Here is a 19212-nt window from a genome sequence, read left to right as displayed (position 1 = left end):
TGTCATTATATGAACAGCGCCACCCAGAGGTATACCAGGATAAATTCAAGCGTGCGGTGGTCCTAGTTGAGGCAGATGAAGATGAAGGCTCTGCGGGAGATCAAGAGGTAGCAGTGGCTGAATGGACTCGGGGGGCAAGCCCCGTGTCCTTCAAGTGGATTAAGCCACAAGGTCCTCCAAGAGGGTTTGACTTTGACGTAACCAAGGCTGAACAGATTTTCGACCTCTTACTTAAGGAGAAACAGCTAAAGGTACCCGAAGGCCACAAGATCCCCACGGCGCAGGAGCTGAACGGAAAGCCATACTGCAAGTGGCATAACACGTTCACCCATGCCACCAACGACCGTAGGGTGTGGCGTCGCAGGTCCAAATGGCGATAGAACAAGGGCGTCTAATTTTCAGCCAGTACGCCATGAAAGTCGACACACACCCCTTCCCCGCCGTTAACATGGTGGAGTGCACTTACCCTGGGAGGTGCCAGCCAAGATTCTCGTGCAACATCAATATGGTAGGACCTGGGCACCACACTGGTAAGGACAGAGACGAGGGCAGCTGCTCTCATAACGAGGACAAGGAGGAAGCCGTTCCACGCGATCGGCTCCGTCACGATGGCAAGCGCTACATCACGGAGGGAGAAGTGAAGAATGTGAGATATCAGCGACCTCTCTCTGATCACCTCCTCAACAAATACGTGAGTCAATACGACCAACGCCGACGATACAACAACGATGACGAAAGAGATCGTCTGGCTAGCAGGGACGCCAGGAGACATCGTCGGCATGATCGCGGCGAGGAGAGATATGAGCGCCACGCCAAGGAAAAGTCAAGAGAGCAAGACGACGTGGATAGGCACTGGGACTGTCCCTTCTTCAGACACTGCTGGGATTCAGGAATGAGCCGATTGCCTACAATCGGCAACTCCCGTAATGTAGACGAAGAAGAAGGATGCAGACTAATGTGTCCGTGTTCAAACGTCTAGGGCCTCTCCCGCCTCGGAACAAGCACGCTGAGTCCTCTCGGGTGGAAGATCTCGAGGAATTAGAAGACGATGATGAAGAAGAAGAAGATAAGTACCACCGGCCAAGGTGGTGCCCTGATGGACTCAGCCGTTCCCAAAAGCGTAGGGTTCAGCGACTACGTGGTTTGGAGGAAGCCGAAAGGTTATACCTGCACACGTTAAGGAAGGCGCGGCCTAATCTGGCCGCGAAAATTCAGCGAACTCTGGACGAAGAAGGACGGCCACAAAAGAAAGAGTGGCGCCCGCACAAAAGAAAGCCGATGATGAGACATCGGCGAGGCACAAACATGGTGTTCATCCTTCCGGCGGAGTTTAGTGCTCCAGGATTAGACGAAGCACCCGTGGCACAACTTGACTGCGGCCCACGGCCGGCTATCTTTGAGAAGCCACGCGAAAGAAGCTAGCGGACACCCGAAGGCCCCGTACTTGCGAGGTTATATCAATGGGCAGCCTCGTCAACAAGATGCTCGGTGGACACCGGAGCGGCGAGTCAACATTATGCCATACTCCATGCTACGTCGGTTGGGACGCTCTAGCTCGGACCTGATCAAGACCAACGTTACATTGAGCGATTTCAACGGCCAAGCATCTGACGCACAAGGTGTTCTGAACGTGGATCTGACCGTAGGAAGGAAAACCATCCCTACGACGTTCTTTATTGTCGATAGCAAGAGCACCTATGCTGTCCCGCTAGGGAGAGACTGGATCCACGCCAACTGTTGCATTCCATCCACGATGCACCAATGCTTAATACAGTGGGATGGAGATGAAGTAGAGGTCGTCCACGCAGATGACTCAGCCGAGATTTTCAACGGCTGGCATGAACGTTTGGGAGACGACAGGCCAAGAGCCACTCTCAGGCATCAATTTGGACGACTGCGAGCGCATCGACGTGACGAAGAACGGAGTGAGGCTGGTCTTATCCACCGGCCTGACCGTGTAACAAGAGCAAAATCTATGGACGAACGTGGTGAGGCCGATCCTTGTGATCGGCCTCAAAGATCTATGGACGAACATTGCAAAACCTTCATTGAGCGATTCAATCAACATGGAGGCCAATTCCAGCAATCGGCCAAAATTATCCTCACCATACGTTTTGCCTGTGTTCAACGTCGATCTAACGGGCAACGGGTTTACGTCGGCTGATGAGCTGGAAGAAGTCAACATTGGTCCTAACGGAGCCGACGTTCAAATACGGTGCCTTGGCTAACTACGAGTTGATATCCGCAGCTACTCGGCGTATTCGGCTCGGGGGGCACCTAATCAGATGAACATGTGCGATACATGTGCAGTGAAATATTGGGGGCCGATAGAAAAATCGGCTAGTAAAAAAATCTTTCATGATGTACAGCCGATGCACAGACATCGACTCTAGTACAAATTACACAGGATCTACCAGCTGCATGTTCAAGACGCGGATTTCGACCAAGTCGGTCTTCAGTTCAGCTTCGAGGAACAATGAGAGCTTCCTCAGCTTCAATAAGCTGATTTTGTTGCCCGAACCTTCTCTTCGAGGACCTCCAACCCTTTGCGCAAGGTCGCCAGTTCAGCAGTACTGTCAGAGGTGTCAGTTTTGGCGTACAAGGCAGCCTTTTGCTCATTAAGCCGTTGGTGTTTCGTCGGCAATATCGGCTTTCAACGGAAGAAAAGGTGATCGGCTCTGGTGCATCTATCGTCGGCTTGGCCAAGTTGGCCACCTTCTCAGCTACACTCGTAGGAATGGCTAGGACCAGAGTGGCTGACCTTTTCTTGGAGGCCGATGGTGGCAAGTCCGGCTGGCTCGCGTGGTGGTTTTCTCGCATTTGCTCGAGCTCGGGTCCATTTGTCCGAACCGTGTGTCCTCGCCGCTGTTCTCGCCTTGACCGAGGCTCGGGGGCAGCTGACCTGGTAGATGCTCTGTTTTTAGAAGCCGATTGGGGTGTCATCGGCTGGCCCTGCATCATAACCTTCTTCAAAGGTGGTGAGTTCTTGCAGAAGAGGATCACTGAAGCTGGTGGGAGGAATTTAAAGGCTCTCTTGAAGGCATGGGTCTTCCACATTATCCACCAGATCTCAAAGTCATCAGTCGAAGAGATGAAGGATAGATTGTGAAGGGCCGATGCGTTGCCATCGGTTCATTGAGCATTGGCTAAGTTGACAATTGGCAAAGTCAGTATGAGGGGAAATCGGCTAAATTAGCATAAAGGAAATCGGCAAAATCAAATTGAGGGAAATTCTTCATTGATAATGGGATTCCTTACATAAAGAGCTGATTGTTCTCAAAAGGAAGTACCAGGGGATACATTGCCCCATCTACTACTACTGATCCTATGCTAAGGGTCCTATCTATGGGCCGTCGCTGCCCTCGTCGTCGCCGTCGTCGCCGCTGTCGGCGCTACTCCCGGCGGGCTCGTCGTCGCTGCTGCCGCGGCCGCCGGCAGGGCCCTCGTTGTCCTCGTCCTCCTCGTCAGCGTCGTCGTCGCTGTCGAAGTCGCTGAGGTTCCCCGGCCAGGGGCAGAAGCGCTTGGCCGGCGGTTCATCAAGGAGGTGTCGTCCTCCTCCTCCTCCTCCTCCTCCTCCTCCTCCTCGAAGGAGGTGAAGTCGTCCCAGGAGAAACGATCGTCATCGCTCTCCTCCGTTTCCCCGTCGGCAAGGAAGCGGAGGTCAGTTTCCCCGTCGGTCGAGGACTTGTCGTCCTCAGACCAGACGGAGAAGTCGTGACTGGACTCGTCCCCGTCTTCTATGGCGCGGCGAATGTGGGCCTCGTGGGCCTCCTCCGGGTCCCACTCCGGCGTCGGCTCGCGGGAGGGGGAGGACTGGGTGGAAAGACCCGACGAGGCAGAGGAGGAAGAAGACATGGTGGCAGAGGAGGGCTTTTGGAATGCTAATGCGAAGGGGATGAAGAAGTGAACTGCAGGATGCGATTAAAATAGAGGCGATATAGTGGAGATTCAATGCCACAGCAGTTTCCGAGGAAGTGGTGCCCAAAGAAAAAAAAAATTTGCCGAGTCACGCGGAGAAGTTGAGGAGGCAAGGCATCATGATGATGGATACCGCGACGGTTCCCGCTCCGCCATGACATGACCCGACGAAGAAAATGCGAGTGATTTTGGAATTGTCATTTCCAAAACCAGGGGGCATGTGTTATCACCAGAATTTGACCGGATCAGAGGTGGGCCGCGATTAAAGATGGGCTTGAAGAATATACATAGAAGGAATACATGAACCGGCCTTGTATACAAAGTTTGGGCTAGTTTGCCCGTGTATCTGTAAATATAGTAGGATACGTGTCGGTTAGATAGAATTTGGCTCGTGCACGGTTGGGATTATTCCCACGTTAGAAAGTCTACGGACTATAAATATGTATCTAGGGTTTCTGAAATAAACAACAATCACGTTCACCACAAACCAATCTAGACGCATCGCCAACTCCCTTGTCTCGAGGGTTTTCTTCCGGGTAAGCATCATGCTGCCTAGATCGCATCTTGCGATCTAGGCAACGCACGTTTATTCGCTGTTCATGCGTTGCTCGTGCTGAAGCCTTGTTGATGGCGAGCAACGTAGTTATCATAGACGTGTTAGGGTTAGCATTGTTTCATCGTATCATATGCTTTCGTCCGTGCAACCCTTAGACGTTTAGCCGCCCTTACACCTATCTTAGGTGTAAGGGCGGCACCTCGCTTGATCATTATTTAGTAGATCCGATCCGTTATGATTGCTCCTTGTTCTTCAAGGATTAGTTTAATATCTGCATAGTTAGGCCTTACAAACGGGTTGAAGGATCCAAAGTGGCACGTAGGGTGTAGTTTGCTAGCTCTAGACAAGATGTTCCGGGGATCAACTTCATGTTGGTTTTTAGGCCTTGTCTAGGGTCGGTTTATGATCACCGTGCGTGGCCGCCAGGCTCAATCACACGTAGGATGTTCCGATTATGTGGTGAAAACCCTAAATCGTCGTAGGTCGTTTTAGCTTTGTATTGATCAAGCAGGACCAACATGTGATCGTACACCTCGTACGAATAATGGGTGAATCGGCTCCTTGAGCCGATTCACAGGACAACCTGAGAGCCGATCGAGGCTCGTATTTAATGTTTACGTGTATGCCACGCAGGAAACTAAGCGAGGCAAATTCATCACCTTCCTGACCAGGTATAGGTCAGGTGGCACGCCCTTGCACCAGCATCGGACGTGCGTGCCGAAGCTTTGCGGGCCGTCGCTCGAGGGACCAGGGCCAGCCGCAGTCCTGGGAGCCTCCCGGCTCTACTGTGTTGCCCGTCGCTGCTCGCCGGTGGGTTTCTGACCGTAACAGTATGTTGATTACATTGAAAGTTGCTAGCTCCTTTGCAGGTTTTGGTTTTGTATCTAGCATATGTATGTATATGTTACGCTTCCTATTTTGCTTAGTTTGTGTAATTAAGCATGTGTATGTTGTATTGCACATCATACGCTTATGTTTGTTGATTTGAGATTTGGTTGTATCTTAATCATATCTTATTTCACTCTTATAAGAAATAAATGTATGATCGCATTATGATCTGTAGCTGGCCTGCGACCTTCTTCCCCGACGAGATACTCCGGCGGTCGAAGTCGAATGCGGTGAAGATCTGGGCGGCGGGCTACTCCACAAATAAAGGGCCTTTATCTGCTGCCAAGCTCAAGCTTCTCTGGGTGGTCTATCTCCTTTCCCTGGCCGGCCGTGGGGGCGAGGCGGGATGGGGAGTTGTGGCTGTTCAGGGAGATGTGGCTTGGAGACGGCGGGGAACATCTGCTGCGCCGGAGAGCTTCTATGCTCTCGTTTCTGGAGTTCTTCAGCAGAGGACTGAAGCCGGCGGTTACCTCCGCCCTGCCTCTGCACATCATAGTCGAAAGGCGACCCTCCTAGGCCTCGCTTCGATGGTCTATCTTCCTCCAGGCTTCAAGCCGACGTGGAGGATCTTCAGCTCCTGCTGCTGCGCACTTTCCAGTGGTGCTGGCCCAAATGGTTCGTCCCTGGTGCTGTATTCCTGGCGCGGCGGCGGAGCTCAGCTCTCGATGGTGGAGAAGGATCCTGAGGACCCGATTGCTTTTTATCTTTTTTGTCCTGAGGGCCTTGTTGTACTTCCTGGGGTCTTTTCTGCAGTCCCTACTTTATCTGTGGACTCCCCTGTAACTTGTTCATCCACCGCTTATAAATGAAGCAGCTTCCGGGTCCTTCTGGACCCGTACCCGTCGAAAAAAAAAGGGTAGAAAATATTGGAGACGGTTAGTATTCTTGGCCATCTAAGGGTGTAGTTCTTAGAGCCGGATGAAAACCAGCGCAGGATAGTTCGATCTTAGAGACCGAGGTCTTGAGCCGAAATCGAAAACCGACTGATGACTATATAGAATAAGCGGCTCTAAGTGTAGGTTCGGTACAAGTAGGTGTACAACTATACAAGGTACACTATTGACCTATCTTTAACAGATGTTGCTATTGTAGTTAAGAGTGATTCTCGAGACTAAAGACATCTTTGGTCACTCTCTTTGGTGACCCTTGAGCCAATTATTGGTGACGTGAATGTTTTATTATCCATGACTTAGGCTGCTCATAGTGGGGAGTAACTTAGACTAGTAACATATGCCATGTTACTAGTCTAGGTTACTACCTTCATAGTGGGTAGTAACTTATATGTGGTATCATGCATTGTGTCATTTATTATGTTGTAGACTCATTTTGCCTTGGGGTGTGTGATGTTATGGTAACATGGCTAGTTACCACCTCACTCTCTTTCTTCATTTATTCGCATGCCATGTCACCAAAATGCCTTGAGATGTGTGATGTTACTGCTATGTTACTCCCACTATGAGCAGTCTTAGTGCACAAGTGGTGTAATTATACTTTCTTCCTCTGCAATTTTAACCTTACGAAGTGTGTGCTAATTTGCAACACACACACTGAGACACTCAAGCTTACTTTTTTTTTCGAAATGGGGTAGACCCAGCCTCTGCATCGGTTGATGCACGCCTTTTATTATTAAACCGGAAATTCAACGTTTACAATTCAAGGTCAACGAGGGTCGATACAAAAATCAACCATCAAAAAAGAAAAATATTGCTTACATAGAAGCAGATCATCATGCTTTCTTCATCCCCTCTGCAAAAGTATCAAAGTTTCCATGTGAGGATCCCCCTTCTTGAATGCTCTCGTGCGCCGCCTTCTTCATGGCCTCCACCCTCTCCCTCATGTCGGCATTCCCCATCAGCTCTTCCACACTGTCGGCTATGTGCTCCTTCGTTATTACCCCAGACTCGTCGGCGATGGCCTTGAGGCCGACCTTCCAGATATCAGAGATGTAGAGCTGGTTCACAAACTGGTCGGCGAAGTAGGGCCAGGCAAGGAATGGCACGCCATTACGGACGCCCTCCATGGTGGAGTTCCACCCGCAGTGCGACACGAAGCATGCCACTGACGGGTGCGCTAGCACGCGTTGCTGGGGCGACCATGTAACCAGCTTGCCTCGGCCACCGGCACCACACACGCGGTCCAGGAAGCCCTCCGGGTAGTCGTGCTCAGCGCCGCCTTGGAGAATGTCGGGGCGCACCACCCACAAGAATGCCTGGCCGGAGAGCTCGAGCCCCAGGGCGAGCTCCTCGAATTGGTGCCGGTTGAACATTGTGAAGCTGCCGAATGCGACGTACACGACGGATCTCGCCGGTTGCGTGTCAAGCCAGGACATGCACTCCTCATCCTCGGGCTTCCAGAAGTGGCCGACGGCCTTGCCGCTGCGCTCGCCGGTGAGGAGCGGGCCGACGGGTAGTACATTGGGGAAGAGTGAGAATGCCGCCGGTTCTGCATCTTTGAAGGAGTTGCAGATGACGAAGTCGCACTGCTCGATTGCGCGGACGCCCTCGACGAGATACCGGAAGAGGGCCGCCTGCTGGTCGTGGTCACCTATGCAGTTCCATGAGAGGTGGGCACTGTGCATGAGAGGCATGTCGGGGCTCAGCTGAAAAGGTTTGTCACCCAGTGCAGACCCTGCAAAGGCGGACTGGTTAATTAGTATATCCCCACTTTCAGTGTTTCAGCCGGGTAAAATCATCAAAATCTTAGTTACAATTTACTCACTCTATCGTGTCTAAACTTTAACCACCAATTTGAAAAATTAAACATTTTTATTATTATAAAATTTATAGGAAATTGGGAGTGGTGTTTTGGAACATGGGAGCATATGCTCCCTATATTTTGAAATGCATGTTACATGTATTTTAAATTTCAAAAAAATTGAAACAAAAAATCCGCACGTACATCTTCACGTGTTACGCGCTCACAAAGTCGTTTCATAAAAAATGAACTTATCATGTGACGTGTGTAAAAATGACAAAATTCAGCGCTGAAAACAATGCTTTTCACAGGATAAGTTTTCTCTTTTTTTTACATAGGCCACAAAAAATATTATTTTTTCGTGAAACTTGACGCATACACATATATTATGGAGATGTATATGAAGAATTTTTTGTCAAAATTTTTCCACACTTCGAAATATGTTTTGTTGGTAGAGGGAGCATACGCACCCGGGAGCCGAATTGAATTTCCGAAATTTATACCATTAAAAACTTTCTTCAAATACTATGTTATAACATACATAGCATATAACGTTTGGCTGGTCAAATCGATGACCAAACTCAAATCTTGAAAATCTGTGCGCTACTTAATTGGGACAAAGGGAGTAGTTGTGACTCATGCACAACTTATATGTTCGCGTGAATATGAAGCAAATTCAATGGTCTAGATTTTTTTATCTCATTTGCAGTCCACGTGTAGCTGGAGAAATTTTAGTCGCAACCCATGTGCAACTAGAGAAAGTTGCAACTCCTATGCAGCTGAAAAAAATCTTAGTTGAAGATAATCTTTTAAAGATCATGTCAAAGTGGACACACATTCCTAACACACTAGGACAAGTCCTCTCAGCATACAATTCTGCACTGACACATACCCTCAGTTTCAACCATTGCCATTGTGACCCTTTGTACACTCCGCAGTTTCTCTACCAGAGATCGAATATGGAGTTGTCTCAAACGCCTCAGCTTAATATTTTCTCCGTCTAAAAATAAGTGTCTCGTTTTTGTCTAGATACAGATGTATCTCATATCTAGATGCATTTTAGTTAGAAATACATCTGTATCTAGATAAAGTTGAGACATCTATTTTTAGACAAAGGGAGTATTTTAGTGCGTGAAAATTAGGTTCAATACTAGGGGCATGATACCCGGTTGATCCTTGAGATGACGTCAATTTACCCACCATTGCCATGACGACTCGTATATGGAGTACTTCATTTCGTGCACCGTATTTATCTAATGTCATAGTCGACTACAATTTTCTCAAGTCTTATCCAATTTTGAAATGCGCAAAGTACTTCAGTTGAAGTTGTATTAAGTTGTGCCCTTGGGCAGTTGGGCTAAAGAGAATTCAGTAGCTAGCGTCCACGTACTTACCGTCTGCCGGATCAATGATCTTATCCTCGATGAGCTTGTTAAAGCCCAGCAGCGTCGCCAGGACGGCGGTCGACGCCGGCCACACGGCCGCCGACCGGATCCCGGTCCTGCGCGCGACTTGCAGCGCCCACGACCCGACGTTGTAGTCGGTCACCATGCACGTGATCTTGCCTCCCGCGCCACCGCCCTCGCCGCTGGTGCGGACGAGCTCTTCCACCCGCGGCGCCATGAACTCCTCCATGAGCATGGTGAGCCTCACCAGCTGGTTCCGGTCCTCCCCGGGGGCCATGCCGTCCGGCACCGCCACAAACCGGACCCGGCCACCGTCCTCCAGCCCGGCGCCGGCCGCGACGACGCGGGCGTGGTTGAACTCAGTGTTTACGAAGGTGACGGCGAAACCCCTGTCGGCCAATGCGTGCGCCACCTCCAGCAGCGGGATCACGTGGCCCTGCGCCGGGTACGGGATCACCAACGCGTGCGGCGGAGACACCATTGCCGACGATCGTAGATGAACAACCGTGGTCGACTTAGCTAGCTAGCTATCGGCGACGATGGTGCATGCAGTAGGCATATACCTATCGATATCGATCGTCCAAACAGTCCGTAGAATTTATAGTGAGAGACGAGAGCGTGGAAACAAAGAAGTGACGGTTATTTTGTGGCTCCAGTAGTGATTAATTAACTAAATATAAGCTCCGGCCTTCTTCTTGTTGGGGTTTTAGTTCCAGAGCAACAAGAACAGGTCGGCTGATAGATCAGCTGGCATTTTTGTGTTCTTATTTACGGATCCATTGCCAGTTTCTTGTAGACAGACACACTTGGCAAGTGAGGGCTCACCCTCACCAGTTCGTCACTGGTAATTATTCTACTTACTGGAGACTACTTCAAACTTCATGTATGCCTAGTGAGAAGCACCAATAGCTTCGCCCAAGATTGTACATTCACTACCAAGAGGAAAACAATGTTGCTGGAGGATGCCAACCGCAGCTGTTGGTTATGGTGAACCTCGCATGAAGGTGATCGCAAACTTATTAAGGACGACGACCCATTCTCCATTAGTTGGTCACTACAAGCTTAATTGATTCACAACTACAAATTTAACATATCCAGCGTCCAGCAAATTGAAGCAATTAAGGATACAAGAACAATACTCCTAGGTTTATTAGGCGCGCGCGTACCCCTAGGTCACCAATTTAACCTATATATTTTTAATTATATAATGCAAAAATTATATCATTAGAAAATAGAGCATCTAAACTTTCTAATGATATAATTTTTGTAACATATAACTAATGCTAACTTGATCAAATTTGCGACCTAGGGGTACGCGCCATGGGCGGCGCCAGGGGTATGCTGGTATATGCAATTGAATACCCGGCCATGATTTGGGCAGAAAAAAAATTGAGTACAGGGAATATGCGGCCCGTTAGCCCAACCTCAGCGCCTTAGCCCAACCCAACCTCATGACGCTGCGTTGTCTCGCTCACGATTCGCACGAAGTCAGTCACGAACAGAGCACACGCAGAGGAGAGAAGAGACGACACGGGCAGCAACCCTAGGGCGATTCCAGTCAATCCAAGCGGAGGCGGCGGCGGGCCGGCGGCGTGGCGCGGCGCGGCTACGAACAGCGGGCGGCGGCCGGCGAACCAGCAACCGCGGCGCGGCGGACGGCCACCGGCGAGCGGCGATTCGGCGACGCGATGTCCAGCCAGAGCCACGACAAGGGGAAGGGGCCAAAGCGCAAGGTAATATTTAGACTTCATTTCCTCTCTGTTTCTTCAGATTTCAGTCTAGATTTAGTCTTTAGGCCTTGTTTTAGGATATTGCTGCTAGATGCACATTTAGTTGCTAGTTTTAGGATATTGTTGCTAGATGCAAGTTCCTAATTTGAGTAATTTTCTCAAATTTTCGTTTGTTTACAAGCTTCTTAAGTTACATGGTAATAGGATCAATTATTCTATCAAGAAAAGGTACTGCTTGTATGCCTCAATGCAAATGATTAGTTGTATTTATTGATAATTACTATGGATTTATGGTTTTATGAACTTATCTATTTTGTGCTGTTATTTGACTGAAATATTGTTGGTACTAGCAAATTTGTGGCCATATGTCATATATATATACTATATAGCTTTTATTTTGTTCACATTGAGCTTTGAGCTTTTTTTGGGGAGGAAAATGAATACCCTTCACCCAATTCCTGGAGCCGCCGTTGGTACGCGCGCACCTAATAAACTGTGAGAGAGGGAGTACTAACTACGTGTTACCAAATTAGACATAGTTAAAACCGTTGTTATCGAGATCAGAGTTAAACTACTGGCGACCCAGCATCTAACTTCCACTTAATCAAGTACGTCATCTCATGTGCGCTACAGCACTTGCATGACGAAGAATGAGCCATGCCCAGTATTAAAAAAATTGCCTTATGCTCAGCGATAAACCATCACCAGGTTACATACAGACCACGACTTTTACCGGCACGAGCTCAATTGATGATGGTCCATAACCTGCTAGGTTTAGTTTAACTAACCACGTTCACACTCCAGCTATTTCGTCTTCTCCAATAGCATATGTTTCAACATATAGTAAGAGCATCCCCACTCGTTTGGCCTCCCCACGCCGAAATCCGGACGAAACTACCGCCGGATTGGACGAAATTAATTCGTGGGGAGAACCATATTTCCAATCGTCCACCCGGAGTTCGGCGGACAAATTCGAAATTCAAACAAGTCGTCGTCCCGCTACAAATTCGATCGGCAAAAGGATCAGCCACAGATCGGCGATCGGAGGGAAATTACACTAAAACAGGGGCATCGGCAGTCCCGTCTGGCACGGCGGTGTCACACGCCGTGGTCGAAGTGGTGGCCGACGCCGCGGCCGCAGTCGACGTTGAAGCAGCGGCAGTCGACGTCGTAGAAGGTGAGGACGATGAGGTAGGCGCCGGAGACGACGAAGAGGGGCGGAGGATGTCGCTGCGATGTCCCTCGTATCAATTCCTCGTCTCCTCGTCCATCAGTTCCGTGTTGCCGCCGCCCATCAGGAACGCCAAGTCCGTGTTCCTCTTCTTCGCCGCAGCCGTCGTCTTCAGCAGGGCGATCCGGGCGCCTTGGTTGGCGAGCATCTCCCTTCACCTGCCGTCGAACTTGTCGTCCCTCCCGGCGGCGTGCGTCCTCGCGTCCGCCCAGCACTTGTCGAACGACGCCTGCATCCTCTCGGAGGGATGGCCCATCTTTTTAAGATCTTTGAGCTTTTTCTGGCCGAGTTCCGGGCGGCCATCCGACGAGCCTGGCAGCGGAGCGTCGGGGTTGTACTGTTCGGTTTTGCTCTTCGAGAGGCTCGTGCGGGTTTCCGTCCACTTCTCGCACTTCTCGATGCGGGAGTAGACGTTGAAGAACTTGAACTGCGAGCCGGTGTCGTCGTGGTACAAGCCGAAAGCCCGTCGCACCTGGGGAAAAAGAGGACGGCGATATGGGTCAGCTCACGCCGATCAGCAGGGTCGACGGAGGACGCACGGCGTATGCATACCTTGGCTTCAAAGTCTTCGCCGCTCACCGGCGTAGTTTTGATCTCCTCCTGTATGCCGTGCCATTTGCTGCACGCCGTATGTATGACGCCTAGTCCAGTCGCCGACTACAAGGGTCCACACGACTCTTTCGCGCCAAATTCTTTCGTCCGGAGTCCCCGAGCGCGCCTCGGGAGATTGGGGGTGGCGTGGGCTCGCCGGATGGATTTAGGCCCAAATCCGGACGAAATCGAGGAACCGGGGGCGCAACTGGGCCGAATTACACCGTCCGGATGGGAAAAACGTCGCTCGGGGGGCCTTATCGGGGAGACGAGTGGGGATGCTCTAAGCAATTGTTTGCCGTACAAATTTCACATGCATATCTAGATATTTTATGTTGGCATACAAATTTTTGGGAAAATATAACATTTTTGTGTCCCATGTAAAAAAGATAAATTTTGATGCTTCAACACAATTATCCACTGAATATTTTTTTGTCTTTTTGCACAAGCAACATAAATTGGTCGTATCCCCGAAAACTTGTGTGAGAACATAGAATGTCCATATGTATATGTGAATTTTTTATTTCAATTTTTTGATATTTTGGGATATTATATTTATGCATTTTCAACAATAGATTTATATGCATCTACAAGTCAAAATGACCTCCCATACGGCCAGATTTGTTATATAGATGTTGAAGAACGAAATCTCCTCTCGCGATCAGCAAACCGGAGACGGCTTGTACCTGGGTAATTTCTTTATTTTTTGTAGCTTGACAATGATCTAAACCTTTCTTGCAGTCCACTATCAGATAACTAAAAGGGGGCGTTAACAGACATGGTGCTTTTGCACCCAGGAGCACATGCTCCTGGTTTTCAAAATGAAATTTAGACATATTATGGAATGTTAAAAAATTCTGATAAAAAATATAACTTATACATTTTGATGTTCTATGTGTTCACAAAGTCGTTTCACAGAAAATCGATATGGTTTGTGTTATGTGCAAAAAAGACAAAAGTTGGTGCTAAAAATAAGTTCTCCACGAGACATTTCTTTGTCTTTTTTACACATGCCACAAAAAATTATCGATTTTATGCGATACTTGGCATACGCACATAGAATGTTGACATATACACACTGAATTTTTGTTCAGAATTTTCTAGATATTGAAAATGCATTTTCTAGCTGCAGGAGCATATGCACCCAAGATCAAAAATGCATTTCCGGCGGCAACATCCCTAGTGTCTGTGTACCCACACACTGGCTCAAGAGGTGCCTTTGATGTTTTGTTGGGACCAAACTTGGTCTCAAGGAGCGCTCGGAGGCAGCCTACTATCTCTAGATCATCCACTGAAGTGAACAGCGATGCCGAAGCCTGATTCAGTCGCTGCTCAAAGAAATGAAAGTTGCTAAACCTTGACTGCTTTTCTTCAACAATTTTGGAGCTACGTGCTTGACTGCAAATCATGTCTTCGATGCTCGTACAAATTCGTATGAGAAATATTAATTTAATGTTGGTCACTTGAGTGCCTTGTATCTAAAATTATTAATTTAAAGTTGGGTTCTTGAGTGATGTCTAGCTAAATATCACGATATTGGTATACTTTATGCGTTTATTAAGAATATCTTATGATATACTCCTTCCATCCCAAAATGTAAGGCGTCTAAGAATTAATCAGAAGTTAACATGTTTTAAGTTTAACCAAATTAATACACAAAATATGAACATTTACAATATTGAACCAACATCAATAGATACAGCATCAAGTATATTTTCTTAATATCTCTATTGATATTGTAAATGTAAATGTTTTTCCTAAATATATGGTCAAAGTTTGTAATGTTTGACTTTTGAATAATCCTTAGACGACTTATATTTTAGGATGGAGGGAGTATCTATTTTCTTTTTCTTGTTCCACGGCAACACACAGGTATATGGCTGATCTTATTAGGTGGTAGCACAGCAGATCTGGCTATCATGCTTTCTTCATGCCCTCTGCAAAAGTATCGAAGTTTCCATGTGAGGATCCCCCAGATTGAATGCTCTCATGCGCCGCCTTCTTCAAGGCCTCCACTCGCTCTCTCATCCCGGCGTCCCCCATGAGCTCCTCCAGCCTGCCGGCGATGTGCTCCTTCGTGATCACTCCGGACTTGTCGGCGACAGCCTTAAGGCCGACCTTCCAGACGTCGGAGATGTACACCTGGTTCACGAACTGGTCCGCGAAGTAGGGCCACGCGATGAAAGGAACGCCGTTCCGGACGCCCTCCATGGTGGAGTTCCATCCGCAGTGCGACACGAAGCATGCCACCGCCGGGTGCGCCAGCACGCGCTGCTGCGGCGACCACGCCACGAGCTTGCCTCGGCCACCGGCGCCACACACGCGGTCCAGGAAGCCCTCCGGGTAGTCGTGCACGGCGCCGCCCTGGAGAATGTCGGGGCGCACCACCCACAAGAATGACAGGCCCGAGAGCTCGAGCCCCAGGGCGAGCTCCTCGAACTGGCGCCGGTCGAACATCGTGAAGCTGCCGAATGCGACGTACACGACGGATCTCGCCGGCTGCGCATCGAGCCAGGACATGGACTCCTCGTCCTCCGGCTTCCAGAAGTGGCCGACGGCCTTGCCGCTGCGCTCGCCGGTGAGGAGCGGGCCGACGGGGAGGACGTTAGGGAAGAGCGAGAAGGCTGCCGGCTCCGCGTCTTGGAAGGAGTTGCAGATGAGGAAGTCGCAGTGTTCGACTGCCCGGACGCCCGCGACGATGTACTGGAAGAAGGCCGCCTGCTGGTCGTTTTCGCCCACGCAGTTCCATGCGAGATGGGCGCTGCGCATGGGAGGCATGTCGGAGCTTAGCTTGAAAGTTTCTTCACCTAGTGCAGACCCTGCAAAGACACAGACTGATTAATCAGTAAATATAACTCAGACAAGACTAGATGTAAGATTCAGCTAGCTTCCCCTAATAAATAATTTTATGAGACCTCATCCATAAATTCACCATCGGTGTATCAACTACAGCAATTGAGTTAATTGCTGGTGTTGGTCCACGTAGGTGAATTTGTTCACCAAGTTCTCTAAAACTGTTTTTCCGCTTCCTCCTACCGTCTTCGGCATCGATGATGTTGTCATCAATGAGCTTGTCATAGCTGAGCAGTGTCGACAAGACGGCGGCTGATGCCGGCCACACGGCTGCTGACCGGATCCCGGTCCTCCGCGCGATGTCCAACCCCCATGCCCCGACGTTGTAGTCGATCACCATGCACGTGATCTTGCCTCCTGCCCCGCCTCCCTCACCACTGGCGAGGACAAGCTCCTCCACCCGCGGAGCCATGTGGTCTTCCATGAGAATGGTGAGCTTCACCAGGTCGGCCCGGTCGTCCCCGGGGGGCATGCCGTCCGGCACGGCCACAAACCGGACCCGTCCGCCGTCCTCTAACCCGGCGCCGGCGGCAACGACGCGGGCATGGATGAACTCGGTGTTGACGAAGGTGACGGCGAAGCCCCTGTCGGCCAGCGCGTGAGCAACCTCCAGCAGCGGGATCACGTGGCCCTGCGCGGGGTACGGGATCACCAGTGCGTGCGGCTGAGACACCATTGCCGACGTAGATAAAGTAACTGAGATTCAGCGTGATCCTAGCTAGCTATTAGCTATTGACGATGATCGATCCCGAATTACTGAATTTATAGAGAGAGATGAGAAGCGTGGAGACAAGGGACGGTTCTTTTGTGGCTCCACTGTAACTAAACTTCTTCTTGTTGGGGTTTTAGCTCCAAGGCAACAAGAACAGGTCGGCTGATCGACATTTCGTGTTCTTATTGGAGGATTCATTGGAGTTTGCTCTAGATAAACACACTTGGCGAGTGTGGGCTCATCAGTTCGCCACTGGTATTATTTTACGTTTCCTTTACCAAGTCTTCTTGACACCCGATAATATGCCAGGTGAGAAGCAACAATAGCTTCGCCCAAGATATACATTCACTGTGCAGTACCGGCAAGATATGCGACGTTAGGGTGAGTGGCGATTGGCGAAACGCCATTGTTGGAGGATGCCCGGCCGTAGCTGTTCGTTACAAACCTGCAGGCCGGCTGGTCATTGCATATTTAGTTTTTCCGATAGAGGGAATATATTAATATCAAAAGATACCAATTACATCCAGTGTCTGCAACAACGTAATACGTACCCTAATTGATGAGTTGGTATTCTTAAAAAAGAGAAGCTTCGCTTATCAACTTTAATTGATAAGCTGGAGGCGTTCGCTGAAGTTAGACCGCTAACAGCCTTGAATTGGAACTAAAAAATCAAAAATGCTCCCAGCGTTCAAAAGCCTAATTCATTTTAGAAGGAGATTTAAATATCAGATATTTTCATGGGATTGCCAATAGCTGTCACAGGAAAAAACGTATTGAATCTCTAGTACAGGATGAGGGGTTAATTGATGGCCATGAACAACTCAAATCTTTTATTACTAATTATTATAAGGGTCTATTTGGTCCACCAGATGAGAGTTCTTTCTCTCTGGATGAATCTCAAATAGCCGACATACGAGGTACAGCTTCAAAGGACCGCTCATTTCCCCCCTCCTCTCCTCTCCCTCTCTCTCTCGTTCCCTCCGCCCAGTTGAGAGTCGCTTGTAGGGCGGCCCCGGCCCGCTCCTCTCTCTTCTCCGACGGCGATGCTGGTCAGCGACGAGGTGGATGCGTGGTGCGGGTTGTACAGAGTAGTTTTAGTTTTAGGCTTAGATCTAGGTTGGTTTTACCCATGTGGAGAATCGGAGTTCTTCCGCTTCTGAGCTTCCTCCTGGCGCCGGCGAGCAGCGCTGGGACAAGGTGGATTCGATTCCTTCTCCGGCGTCCGTGGTGGATGAAGGGAGGGATCGAATCTGGCCGAGGCTCTCCTCTCAATAAGCTCGCTTCTATGTTTCGGGTGGATCTTCTCAGATCTGTGGCTCTAGCCTCTTCTTCTTGCCATCAAGGAGATGGAGGAGGAAGGGGATGGACGGCAGCTGCTGGAAGGTCTTCGCGATGGGGAAGATCGGCTGCTTCTATCATTTGGAGCTCATCATCGGCGGCACTTCATCGACGACCTCTGGTCGTCCTGCCGTCGACTCCTATGGCCGAATGGCGGCTGCTCTGAGCTCTGGCGTTTCCAGCTGATCTTCGGATCGTTTGCTGGCGTCAACTCATCAACAACCTCCTGGCCGGCGTGCCAAAATGGAGGCCCTTCATCTCCAGAAGTGCGGCGCTCTTCGGTGGTTGCATCCCAAGTGGTTTCGTCCCCGGCGATGTAGCTGCTGGCCGCAACTGGAGGATTCGACGCGTCGATGGTGGCAAGGGACCCGATTGCATTTCTATCTGTTTTTTGAGGGTCTTGGTTGTAAAAGTTGAGGGCTTGTCTGTAATTTCATATCTCCTAGAGGTCCTCTTTGTAAAATGTGTAGCCACCGCTGAAATTTAATGCAGCTTCTCGGTCCTTCGGGACCTTTCCCTGTTCAAAAAAAAAACAAATAGCCGACATACCCCAAGTGTCTCGAGAGGAGAATGCTATTTTAACGGCTCCTTATTCAGAGGAGGAAGTTAATAAAGCTATCTTCCAAATAGAACACAACAAACAACAAAGCTATGCTATTTTAACGGCTCCTTATTCAGAGGAGGAAGTTAATAAAGCTATCTTCCAAATGGAACACAATAAACAACAAAGTTCTGGGTCCATATGGCTTCCCCGCTGAATTCAATCAGGAATTTTGGGACACCATTAAATCGAACCGGCTACATATGTTTAGCGTTTTACACGCGGAACAGTTGGAGTTATTCCGTCTAAATTTTGGTGAGGTCATATTGTTACCTAAGGTTAAGGAGGCAGAAAGGATTCAGCAGTATAGACCCATCTGCCTCTTAAACGTGAGTTTCAAGATTTTCACGAAAGTGGCCACCATTAGGTTGAATACAGTGGCTGATCATGTGGTGAGACCGTCACAGACCGCTTTTATGCAAGGACGTAATATCCTAGACGGGGCAGTAGTCCTACATGAGGCGGTTCATGAACTGCACACCAAAAAGATGAATGAGGTTATTTTAAAACTTGATTTTCAGAAAGCTTATGATAAAGTTAAGTGGTCTTTTCCTTCATCAGACACTCAGGATGAAAGGTTTTTCACCAGAGTGGAGAGCTTTGATCGATGATTTCGTGTCTGGAGGAAGCTTTTTCCAAACAAGAAAAGGCTTGCACCAAGGCGATCCTCTATCAACACTGGTATTCAATATTA

The 19212-nt window shown here is 49.2% G+C and overlaps 2 protein-coding genes across 2 annotated transcripts; both read right to left on the bottom strand.

Annotated features, from left to right (window-relative positions):
- Positions 1 to 7088: 7088 nt before the first annotated feature.
- Positions 7089 to 9943, bottom strand: LOC124662597 (UDP-glycosyltransferase 83A1-like). Its single transcript, XM_047200416.1, has 2 exons — positions 9451 to 9943; positions 7089 to 7990 (listed from the first exon to the last, which is right to left on the bottom strand). Exons 1-2 carry the CDS (start codon positions 9941 to 9943, stop codon positions 7089 to 7091), a joined length of 1395 nt encoding a protein of 464 aa, XP_047056372.1.
- A 4988-nt stretch (positions 9944 to 14931) lies between these two features.
- On the bottom strand, positions 14932 to 16543 carry LOC124662587 (UDP-glycosyltransferase 83A1-like). The gene is made up of 2 exons (XM_047200408.1): positions 16051 to 16543; positions 14932 to 15833 (listed from the first exon to the last, which is right to left on the bottom strand). The coding sequence occupies exons 1-2, from the start codon at positions 16541 to 16543 to the stop codon at positions 14932 to 14934; spliced, it is 1395 nt and encodes a 464-aa protein (XP_047056364.1).
- Positions 16544 to 19212: the final 2669 nt, after the last annotated feature.

Source organism: Lolium rigidum, chromosome 1 (assembly GCF_022539505.1).
Source record: "Lolium rigidum isolate FL_2022 chromosome 1, APGP_CSIRO_Lrig_0.1, whole genome shotgun sequence".
NCBI classification, from domain to species: domain Eukaryota; kingdom Viridiplantae; phylum Streptophyta; class Magnoliopsida; order Poales; family Poaceae; genus Lolium; species Lolium rigidum.
Note: the sequence above shows the minus strand (reverse complement) of the source record. Positions and strands in the feature narration are given on the sequence as shown.